At 45.2% G+C, this 12228-nt stretch overlaps 1 protein-coding gene across 9 annotated transcripts in view; it reads right to left on the bottom strand.

Annotated features, from left to right (window-relative positions):
- COPS3 (COP9 signalosome subunit 3) overlaps positions 1-11640 on the bottom strand; it is a 33999-nt gene extending 22359 nt beyond the window's left edge. For 2 of the 9 annotated variants that reach the window (XM_017517372.2, XM_017517369.2), the window contains exons 1-4: positions 11474-11640; positions 6335-6464; positions 2403-2515; positions 2265-2314 (exon numbers count right to left, since the gene is read on the bottom strand). In XM_017517372.2, the coding sequence (XP_017372861.1) occupies positions 2265-2314; positions 2403-2515; positions 6335-6464; positions 11474-11528 (348 nt within the window). In that variant the 5' untranslated portion in view covers positions 11529-11640. Of the gene's footprint in view, positions 1-2264; positions 2315-2402; positions 2516-6334; positions 6484-11473 lie in introns of all 9 variants that reach the window. The other 7 variants (XM_017517377.2, XM_037734502.1, XM_037734503.1 and 4 more) reach the window with 7 other exon arrangements.
- Positions 11641-12228: the final 588 nt, after the last annotated feature.

Here is a 12228-nt window from a genome sequence, read left to right on the forward strand (position 1 = left end):
ATTTTTTGTATTTTTAGTAGAGACGGGGTTTCACCATGTTGACCAGGATGGTCTCGATCTCCTGACCTCGTGATCCACCCGCCTCGGCCTCCCAAAGTGCTGGGATTACAGGCTTGAGCCACCGCGCCCGGCCCTGATTTTTCTTAACCATCTCTTTCAGTTTACTTAGTATTACAAAATAACAACTGGTTCTATTTTCAGCCTCTTTCAAACCACTAATCTTAAATTCATTTTCAAATTAAAAATAAACACCTGAGGCCGGGCGCGGTGGCTCAAGCCTGTAATCCCAGCACTTTGGGAGGCCGAGGCGGGTGGATCACGAGGTCAAGAGTTCGAGACCATCCTCGTCAACATGGTGAAACCCTGTCTCTACTAAAAATACAAAACATTAGCTGGGCATGGTGGCGCGTGCCTGTAATCCCAGCTACTCAGGAGGTTGAGGCAGGAGAATTGCCTGAACCCAGGAGGCGGAGGTTGTGGTGAGCCGAGATCAGGCCATTGCACTCCAGCCTGGGTAACAAGAGTGAAACTCCGTCTCAAAAAAAATAAAAAATAAAAATAAATAAACACCTGACTGGGTACAGTGGCTCACACCTCTAATCTCAGCACTTTGGGAGGCTGAGGTGGCCTGATGACCTGAGGTCACGAGTTCTAGAGACTACCTTGGCCAACATGGCAAACTCTATTAAAAATACAAAAATCACTGGGAGGCCAAGGTGGGCAAATCGCCTGAGGTGAGGAGTTTGAGACCAGCCTGGTCAACACAGTGAAACCCTGTCTCTACTAAAAGTACAAAAATTAGCCAGGCATGGTGGCAGGCGCCTGTAATCCCAGCTACTCGGGAGGCTGAAGGAGAATTGCTTGAACATAGGAAACGGAGATTGTAGTGAGCTGAGATCGCGCCACTGCACTCCAGCCTGGGTGACAGAGAGACTCTCTCTCAAAAAAAAAAAAAAAAAAAAAAAAAAAAAAAAAAAATCAGCCAGGCATGGTGGAACGTGCCTGTAGTCACAGCTACTCAGGAGGCTGAGGCACAATAATTGCTTGAACCCAGGAGATGGAGGTTGCAGTGACCTGAGATCACACCACTGCACTCCAGCCTAGGCAACAGAATGAGACTCCATCTCAAAAAAATAAATAACTAAATAAATTTTCTTTAAAAATCCACATTATAACTTACTATTATAAAAGATAAAAACTGAAGCACTGTTCCAGATTACGGGACACTAAAGAGACACAGCAATGTAATGCAACCCATGGCCCAAGGTTTTCTTTTGCTACATAGACACTGTCTAAACAGCTAATGTCCTTTAGCAAAAGACAATCCTTTTTATTGGCTGAAAATTTAAATGGGGTCTGTCAATTTGTTGATGCGTTATATTAACATTCATTTCTGGGCCGGGCGCAGTGGCTCACGCCTGTAATCCTAGCATTTTGGGAGGCCGAAGCAAGTGGATTGCCTGAGCTCAGGAGTCAAAGACCAGCTTGGCAACATAGTGAAACCCTGTTTCTACTAAAATACAATTAGCTGGCATGCACCTGCAGTCCCCAGCTACTCAGGAGGCTGAAGCAGGAGAACTGCTTGAATCCGGGAGCCGGAGGTTGCAGTGAGCTAAGATCACCCCACTGCAATCCAGCCTAAGCGTTACAGCGAGACTCTGTCTCCCAAAAAAAAAAAGTTCATTTTTGGATGCTGACCATTACACTGTGCTATGTAAAAGAATGTCCTAATTTTTAGGATTTACCCACTGAAGTATTTTGGGATAAAGAACAACACATCTGCAATTTATTTTCTAATGGCTTAGAAAAAAACAGAGAAGAGGAGGGGAAAAAAAAAAGAGTAAGTGTGGTAAAATGTTAACATTTGGAGAATATAGGTGAAATGTATGAGAATTTTTTATATTATTCTTGAGGCTTTTTGTGAGGCTAAAATAATGTCCTAATTAAAAGTTAAAATAAAAAATGTAACAGATAAAACCCAGCTATTGCAACATAAAGGGTACTAGCTTGGTAATTCCAACTACTTGGTAGTTCCACCACCAGCAGCCTCCCTGAGGTGCTACACCTCCCTGTGCCTCCACCTCACTCAAGGGATGCTGGGGCTACCTATACTTATAGCAATGGCTGTGAGTGCTCTCAAGTGACCACGGACATCCAGGTGTTGGATGCTCAGTACTAACCTGGAATCTTAATATAATACTGCATTGTATAAGCTAGTTACATATTATAGCAACTAGGAATGCTTGAATAGTAGTATTTCTTACCTGTTTTCTTTCCACAAGTGCATTTGTTAGCTGATGGCAAAGCCCAGCAACTAGATACAATAACAAAATATTGAAAATATAAATATAACCACAAGGGCAAAATAATTTCAATGGAAAATAAAATGTTATTTAGCTTACAAGTATCTGTTGCATATCGAATGTGCTCCCCATTACAAGTACTGATGAAAAGCTGAACCTGTGAGAACAGCGTTTCAAAGTCAGGAACACTGGGCATAGAAAACTTCACAAACCTAGGATGAGCAGAAAAGAATCAAATTACCCTGATAGTTCATGGCATAAAATACAGAAGCAATGTATGCAAGAAATCCATCCTGCCTCCAATACTCTGTAAAATTTAATGAGGAACAGTATTCTTTTTTTTTTTTTTTTTTTTTTGAGACAGTATCTCACTCTGTTGCCCAGGCTGCAGTGCAGTGGCACGATCTCAGCTCACTGAGGCCTCAAGCGATTCTCCCACCTCAGTCTCCTGAGTAGCTGGGATTACCTGCATGTGCCACCATGCCCAGCTAATTTTTGTATTTTTAGTAGAGATGGGTTTTCACCATGTTGGCCAGGCTGGTCTCAAACTCTTGACCTCATGATCCGCCTGCCTTGGTCTCCCAAAGTGCTGGGATTACAAGCATGGGCCACCATGCCCGGCCTGAGCAACGGGTGAAAAAGCATGACTGTTGCAAAAAAAAAAAAAAAAAAAAAAAAAAAAATTAGTCATCGCTTTTCCTGCTTTGAGGAGAACATACTAAGGGGGACCAAGAGTGAAAGCTATGGGCTAGCTGGAGGTGGGCAGCAGCTTAAAGATGCTGCCACCAGGCTGGGCACGGTGGCTCACCCCTGTAATCCCAACCTTTGGGAGGCCGAGGTGGGTGGATCACAAGGTCAAGAGATAGAAACCATTCTGGCCAACAAGGTGAAATCCCATCTCTACTAAAAATACAAAAACTAGCTGAGTGTGGCGGTACATTCCTGTAGTCCCACCTACTTGGGAGGCTGAGGCAGGAGAATCGCTTGAACCTGGGAGGTGGAGGCTGCAGGGAGCCGAGATGGCACTACTACACTCCAGCCTGGCGACAGAGTGAGACTCCATCTCAAAAAAAAAAAGATGCTGCCACCAACTGTGTGGTCTCTCTGGGAATAGCACTGACAGGAACAACAGATGGGCAGGACAGGTAGAGTGGAGTGGTGAGAAGAGGGGGGACTCAGGTGATCCATCCCAAGTGTCTCAGCAGATGGTGCCATCAACTGCCATGAGAAATACTCCAAGAGGGTGCTGGTGACAGGTTTTAGGGGAGAAATCATGTAAGCTAGCATTATTAAGGCATTGCTTAAAAGTAAATTTCAAGTTCTTAAAAAAAAAAAAAAAAAAGTACTACTGAAACTAATTTCTAGAAAAATTAGGCTGGGCATGGTGGCTCACACCTTTAATCCCAGCACTTCGGGAGGCCAAGGCGGGCAGATTACTTGAAGTCAGGAATTCAAGACCAACCTGGTGAAAGCCCATTTCTACTAATAATACAAAAGTTAGCTGGGTATGGTAGCACATGCCTGTCATCCCAACTATTCAGCAGGCTGAGGCAGGAAAATCACTTGAAACCAGGAGGCAGTCTGCAGTGAGCAGAGGTCGCACCACTGCACTCCAGCCTGGGTGACAGAACAATAACTGTCTCAAAGGAAAAAAAAAAAGAAAGAAAAACTAAATAGATATTATCTAATCATAATTTCTCCTATATCTTTTGGTTTGTCTACTTCCATCTATACTGTATCATTTAACAATGTCACCATATATCTGTATTTACACTTTGTAATTATCAAAACATGTTAGAAACAATTTCATTTGGGGTTCAAAATAGGTCCGTGAGGTATTGCGACTGCCATTTTTTTTTTTTTTTGAGACGGAGTCTCCCTCTGGCACCCGGGCTGGAGTGCAGTGGCGCGATCTTGGCTCACTGCAACCTCCTCCTCCTGGGTTCAAGTGATTTTGCTGCCTCAGTCTCCTGAGTAGCTGGGACTACAGGCACGTGCCACCATGTCCGGCTAATTTTCTGATTTTTTAGTAGAGACAGGGTTTCACCATATTGGCCGTGCTGGTCTTGAACTCCTGACCTCATGATCCACCCGCCTTGGCCTTCCAAAGTGCTGGGATTACAGGTGTGAGCCACCAAGCCTGGCTGTGATTGCCATTTTATAAATAAAAGTATGAAGCTTAGGGCCCCACAACTCAAAATTGGAAGAATGTAGATTCAAAACCAGGGTACCCAGCCACAAGCTCAGGGTTCTTTCCATATCTTAGCTAACATATACAATGGTAAAACATCTTATAGCTTTAAAATGCTTCCATGTCCATTACTCACTTGATTGTGTGTGTGTGTGTGTGTGTGTGTGTGCGTGTGTATGTATATCATGTGAGCTTATGTGTACATAAAACATCCATGCCATCTGTTCTTTTTGACAGGGGGCGCCTTGCTGTCACTCAGGCTGGAGTGCAGTGGTGTAAGCACAGCTCACTATAGCTTCAACTTCCCAGGCTCAAGCAATCCTCCCACTTCAGCCTCCTGGGTAGCTAGAACCATAGGCATGTGCCACCACACCCAGCTAACTTTGTTTTTTTTGAGACAAGGTCTTGCTCTGTCACCCAGACAGGAGTGCAGTGGCATGAGCACAGCTCACTGCAGCCTCGATCTCCTGGACTCAAGCTATCCTCCTTCCTCAGCCTCCTGAGTAGCCAGGACCACAGGTGTACATCACCACACCTGCCTAATTTTTGTGTTTTTTGTAGACAAAGGGTTTTGCCATGTTGCCCAGGCTGGTCTCAAACGCCTGAGCTCATGCAATCTGCCCACCTCAGAGTGGGATTACAAATCCTGGGATTACATGCATAAACCACTATACCCAGTCACTTTGTTTTTTTCTGTAGAGATGGGGTCTTGCTATGTTGCCCAGGCTAGTCTCAAACAGATCCTCCCTTCTCAGCCTCCCAAAGTGCTAGGATTACAGGTGTGAGCCACTGTGCCCAGCATCTGCTCTTTCATCTAAGTAGGAAAATAAAGACAGTAGAAATCTTTCCCAGCACTGTCCAACAGAACTATCTGCAAGTGGTGGAAATGTTATAGATTTGTGCTAAGACATGGACATGTGACCACATGTGGCTACTGAGTACTTGAAACACGGCAAGTACATCTGAATCTTTTTTAATTTTAATTTACATAGCTGCATATGGCTAGTGGCCACCATACTGCAGGGCATAGCTCTAGATCCTTCCATTCTGACCAAGTTTCTTCTCTAAACTCTGCTCTGCACATATGCCTTTGTCTCAGGAATCCCGCATAAGTGAAGCCAGACTCTCACTTTAAGTCAATTTCTTCTCAGTTTATTTATATCATTTCAATGTCAAAACAACCACAATATCCCAATTTATAATAATATAACATTAAGAGAAGAATTCTACTGTCAAGTACACAGTTATAAGGAATCCCAATTAAAGGAAGGTCTATTTAATTTGGTCTTAAATAGCTTAAATTTGTCTGAAGGGAATTCTAAGCAATGTTGCTTTGGATCTTTGATATTTTTTCTTGTTTTGAGACAAGGTCTCATTTTGTCATGCAGGCTGATTGTAACGGCTTAATCGTAGCTTACTGAAAGCCTTGAACTGGGCTCAAGCCATCCTCCCACCTCAGCATCTTAAGAAGCTAGGACTACAGGCATGTACCACTACACCCAGCTAATTTTTTTATTCTTTGCAGAAATAGGGCCTTGTTATGTTGCCCTAGTATTCAGATAAATGCAAACTATAGTCCCCACAATTGAGATGGCCATTTTTTAAAACAAATTTTCAAAATTTCTATAAACATAAAGGAGTTTGTAAAAATGATAAAACTGAACAAAATACAACAAGCAATGATTAGTTGGAAGGAGTGAAATGTAACTACTACAACTTTAGTTTTGCAAAAGAGCTCAATGTTGTTTACACTGATTTACTTTCTACACCACAAATAAAGCCAGAAAGTGCAGTGTTCAGTTTTAACAAGCACAAAACTATAAAAGGAGATGTCCCTTACAAAACAGCAAGGACGCCCAAGGAGTGCTCTTGTACATCCAGAGCCCCGAGCACAGTGTCCAGATGGGATAAGTTCTTCGCAAGGAGTTCCCCACTCTTGTTGATCAGTTCACAAAGCTGTGTCATTTGCCCTGGAAAACAGGAACAACACTATTGTATTTCAGCAACAGCACTAAACAAACTAAAGAACTCTAACCACAGCTTTGTACTTCAGAGCCTGAAGTGCCCAAAAAAGATTCTTACATATTCTTCACTTCAGATGAGGACCCAGAAGGACCAGAGGAGTGAAACCTGTCCGTGGTCACAAAATGAGTTAAGAGATTACACTGGACCTTCCACTTCTCTCTGAATTTTTCACCTTTTCCTCTATTCCGTTTTCCAGTCTCCCAAGCCAGAAATGTACATGGTACTATTAGCACCTCTCTGCATCCAGATGATTTAGTTTTACTTCCTAAGTCTCTCAGCTCCATTCCTTTTTCTCTTCCCTCCCTGCCTTAATCCAGATCCTCATCATTTTTTGTCAGGGCTATATCATAAATCTTCTATTATTATTATTATTATGTTTTGAGACGGAGTTTAACTCTTGTTACCCAGGCTGGAGTGCAATGGCCCAATCTCAGCTCACCGCAACCTCCGCCTCCTGGGTTCAGGCAATTCTCCTGCCTCAGCCTCCTGAGTAGCTGGGATTACAGGCGCGCGCCACCATGCCCAGCTAATGTTTTGTATTTTTAGTAGAGACAGGGTGTCACCATGTTGTTAGGATGGTCTCGATCTCTTGACCTCGTGATCCACCCGCCTCGGCCTCCCAAAGTGCTGGGATTACAGGCTTGAGCCACCGCGCCTGGCCTTTTTTTTTTTTTTTGAGATGTTGTTTCACTCTTGTTGCCCAGGCTGGAGTGCAATGGTGCGATCTCGGCTCAAGCCTCTGGGTTCAAGTGATTCTCCTGCCTCAGTCTCCTGAATAGCTGGGATTATAGGCATGTGGCACCATGCCCGGCTAATTATTTTTATTTTTAGTAGAGACGAGGTTTCTCCGTGTTGGTCAGGCTGGTCTCGAACTCCTAACCTTAGGTGATCCGCCTGCCTTGGCCTACCAGTGTTGGAGGTGTGAGCCATCACACCTGGCCTATATCATATATCTTCTAAATGGTCTGCCTACTGTGATCTTTCTCTCCTCCAACCCACACTTCGTATTAGTACTGTCTGTTCTAAACTACGCATTCAATCGAATTACTCCGATGAGTTTAAGAAATCCAAATGCCTTGTCCTGGACTAAGGACCTTCAGTAACTGGTCCCTCCTACCTTTCCAGCCTTATCTCCTGCTACTTCCCCTCACAAACCTACTCTTTGGTCACAGCAAGCTCAGAAAAATCAACATTCTATGTTCTCTCCTCTTTATGCTTCTACACATGCTGTTTTCTATCCTCCTCCTGACATCCTCTGCTACCTGACTGAGCCTCACCCAGAATTCGACAATCAGCTTGTGGCTTCTCTGGACCCTCATCTCAGTTCCCTTCCCCATGGATAAGCTGGATATCTGCCCTCTCTGCCTCACATGGGACTGTGGTGGTTAGGTAATTCAGTAAATTCATGTGGAGGGACTGTCCCTTTCTCCAGCTCTAGAATACAGCACATGCTTAGCAGCTCATCAAGCAGCTACCTGTTGAATTAATCTCCTAAGTGATCTATTTTTCCCCATACTACAATACTATGTTTGTTTTGTTTTTTTTGAGACAAGATCTTATTCTGTCACCCAAGCTACAGTGCAGTGGTGTGGTCATAGCTTGCCAAAGCCTCAACCTCCTGGGCTCAAGCAATCCTCCCATCTTAGCCTCCCGCGCAGCTGGGACTACAGGTGTACATCACCATGCCCCTCTTATTTTTTTTAATTTTTTGTAGAGACTAGAGTCTCACTATGTTGCCCAGGATGGTCTCCTATTCCTGGGCCCAAGCAATCCTCCTGCCTCAGCCTCCCAAAGTGCTGGGATTACTGGCATTAGCCACCAAACCTGGCCTGCAATGCTATGTTTTAACAACTAAGGTACAAAATCTATTAATAATTTGGCCTCAGCTGGGTGCTATGGCTCACACCTGTAATCCTATTGATCTCTTGAAGTCAGGAGTTCAAGACCAGGCTGGCCAACATGGCAAAACCGTGTCACTACTAAAAATACAAAAATTAGCTGGGTGTGGTGGTGCACACCTGTAATTTCAGCTACTCGGGGGGCTGAGGTGGAAGAATCCTTGAACCTGGGAGATAGAGGTTGCAGTGAGCTGAGATCATGCCACTGCACTCCATCCTGGGCAACAGAGCAAGACTCCGTCTGAGGGGAAAAAAAATTAAGCCTGAATTGGTACCATGAAGTAGATCCATCGATTTCGACAATTATTCTCATGGCAGACACCATGGCCACACTCTAGCTGTCTTTCTGGTAACAGAGGGGATATATTTAAGTCCATGGGCATTAACTCAAGTCTCCTACTTCTGTGCTTCTACATAACAACTGCATCATTTTTGCCTTACTAAAATACAACATCGTATAATGCTTAAAATACAAGTGACTATAGCCAGGTACTTTTTATAATTTAATTTCTGGTGCTCCTATAATACTTTTAAATTTGATACGTTTTACTGAAAGCAAAGGAAATATACCATTATTATACATGCACGGCAAAACAAGAATAAAACAGCTGTGATCTTATTAGGTATCACCTCCTGAGATCACACAGATTTAACTGGGAAATACCAACTCATCATAATTTTATTACAGATCTCACTGGTAGGTATGAAGTAACTTCTTCCAGTTAAATAATTTGTCTTTTTAACCCATTACTCTATATTAACAATAATTTGTAACACCCAGAAATAAGCATTGCAATCCATTAGTTCTCTACTAATTAATAATCAGTGCCAAGTTGAGACTGAAATAAAAGCTGGGTCACTAAGAAATCCTTAGATAACTAATATTAGTGCAGGGCCAAGGGCAGAGTCAAAAAAAAGCATAAGTGCCACAGGGTGCATTTGAAATCAGTCCAACCAGAGATGCGGCCAATGAAATTCTAATTAGAAAAAGCTGGATATTATAATATTCTCTTGAGGTTTACATTAGAAAATTCTGAAGAAAAGCAGAGAAAACAGAAACTCAAAAGATTTTTTCTTTTTTACTTTATTTTTGGGGGGACAGAGTTTCGCTCTTGTTGCCTAGGCTGGAGTGCAATGACATGACTTTGGCTCACTGCAACCTCCACCTCCCAGGTTCAACCGATTCTCCTGCCTCAGACTCCTGAGTAGCTGGGATTACAAGTGCCTGCCACCAGACCCAGCTATTTTTTGTATTTTGAATGGAGACGGTGTTTCGACATGTTGGCCACACTGGTCTCGAACTCCTGACCTAAGGTGATCCGCCCCCCTCAGCCTCCCAAAGTGCTTGGGATTGCAGGAGTGTGTCACGGTGCCCTGCCTGAAACTCAAAAGATTTTCTGTGCAGCGAGTGTGAGGCACAGCAGCTGACAGCAATGAAAGTTATCATACTGATCTCTGTCTAGCACACTGTTCCTATAGCATCCTACCACCTGATGCCTACAAAAGCCCTAGTTCTGTTTTGTAAATCAGAAAATTGGCCCAGAGAAATTAAGTGGCTCGCACAAGAAGTGACGGAGAAGGGATTTCAACCTGAAGCTTCTAACTACACTACCCCACAGGAAGGAGAAAACTAAGTATTTGTGGCATAAATTAACAAACCAGTGGTTCCTTTATTCATAGAAAATGCAAGTCTATGTCTTCCCTGTGAACCTAATTTCTTTAAAAAAAAAAAAAAAAAAAAAAGGAAAATGAGGAAGAACTGTTATTTATTAAGTGCAGGTCCATATCAGATCATATACCTTACACCAGTGAGGTAAAAGCGCTCCTCCATTTTTACAATGTAGACACAAAAGACAAGAGAGATTAAAGGCGACTTGTCCAAGGTCACGAAGCTCCTAGAACTTTACAATTAATGACGGTAACAATAATTTGCAGCTGTATTTATTGCCCCCCTTATGACAGACACTCTCACTTAATCTTCCCATCTTTATATTAAGTAGGTACTTATTTTGCAGACGAAGAAACTGAAGCATGGGATAGTTAAAGGGGCCTTCACAGCCAGCATCTAATTATTCTAATTTCGAGTCCGGAATTCGGTATATTCATACGGGATGAACGAACCAAACAACCTTGAAAGTGAGAGCAAAATCATCACAGTTCTACTCCTAGAAATGGAGTCCTGGCCGGGCGAGGTGGCTCACGCCTGTAATCCCAACACTTTGGGAGGCCGAGGTGGGCGGATCACTTGAGGTACGGTGTTCGAAACCAGCCTGGCCAACATAGTGAAACCCCATCTCTACCAAAAATACAAAAAAATAAAATAAAATAAAATAACCGTGCGAGGTGGTGGGCGCCTGTAATATCAGCTACCCGGGAGGCTGAGGCAGGAGAATCGCTTGAATCCGGGAGGCGGCGGTTGCAGTGAGTCGAGATCGCGCCACTGCACTCCAGCCTGGGCGCAGGGCGATACTCTGCATCAAAAGAAAGAAAAGAAAGGGGGTCCTACGAGCGAGAGCTTCCGCAGCATTCTGTAGGACCAAAACAGGCGCACGGGTTCCCGAGCGTGCGCCGCCTGGCAGCTGAAGAGCCGGCCAAGACAAGCCGCGGAGCCAAGGCACCCAGAACCGACTCGCCTCCCGCCCGCTCCCAGAGGCCTAGTCAGCAGGCGGCGGGGAAACTGACATGGCGGTGCGCCAATCACCGAAGGCAAGAGAGACAAAAGGGACCAATAGTTGCCCGAGAAGGCGTCTGGCGGAAGTCACGCCCCCAAACTGTCAAGCAAAGCGCCCTGTGGAAGGGGCCCGGGCCGGGGGGAGGGGGCTCCTGGCGGCCCGAGGGAGGGGAGGCCGGCCGGCGAGGACCGCGGAATGCGAGGAGGCTGCCTACACTCGGCCGCGCTCGATCCTGCCCTGATCTAAACGCTGCAACCCTGATCCCGGCCCTGGAGAAGAGGCTCAGAGCTAAAAGGGCGGTCCCAGTCATCCGTGCTGGCGCCTGGGGATGCAGGCCCGTCCCCGGTACCCGCCCAGGCCCAGCCTGGTGGCCTAGGACCTCACCTTGAGCTGAGAGCTGTCGGACACTGTTCACGAACTGCTCCAGGGCAGACGCCATGTTTTCCCCCGAGCGACTCGAGCGGCGAAGGCAGCACGCGCGGGAAAAGACTGCCGCTCTAGGAGGAGGGGCCGCGGAGATCCACCTGAGGGCCTCGCGAGCGGCGACGTCACTTCCGGTGCTTCAAGCACCGCGAGAATCTACCTAGCTGCCAACACGTTGGTGTTTCCATGGAAACAGCCGCAATTCTCTGTAACCGGAAATTGGCGCCCGTCGTCCCCGCCTTAATTCAGTGCTCTTGTGAAATCACTCCGCATGTTAAATTGGGGATAGTGGGCATAGAAAGGAACAAAACTTGTAACTAGGCAAGTATTTTCCGGTCTGGATTTTGCTAGAGAGGCCCTGCGGCTTTCCACCTGGACAGATGCCTCAATGAGGCACGACTTCATTGCCACGTCTCCCATGAAGTTTTCCCCGTGATTTTAGGCTCTGGACCCAAGCAGCCTGGGTTCAACTCGCTTTTCTACCAGTTAGTAGCTGTGTGACTTTGAGCAAGTCACTCGACTGTCGTGTGCGTTGTTTTCCTCATTTGTAAAATCTCAGTGTCCTTAACTGCATAAAACACTTAGGACAGCGCTAGGGAGAACTATAGTTATTCCTTCAAGATGTACTTTGAATGGGGCCGGGCGCGGTGGTCATGCCTGTAATCCCAGCATTTTGGGAGGGCGAGGCGGGCGGATCACGAGGTCAGGAGATTGAT

This window comes from Cebus imitator, unplaced genomic scaffold (assembly GCF_001604975.1).
Source record: "Cebus imitator isolate Cc_AM_T3 unplaced genomic scaffold, Cebus_imitator-1.0 Scaffold629, whole genome shotgun sequence".
NCBI classification, from domain to species: Eukaryota; Metazoa; Chordata; class Mammalia; order Primates; family Cebidae; genus Cebus; species Cebus imitator.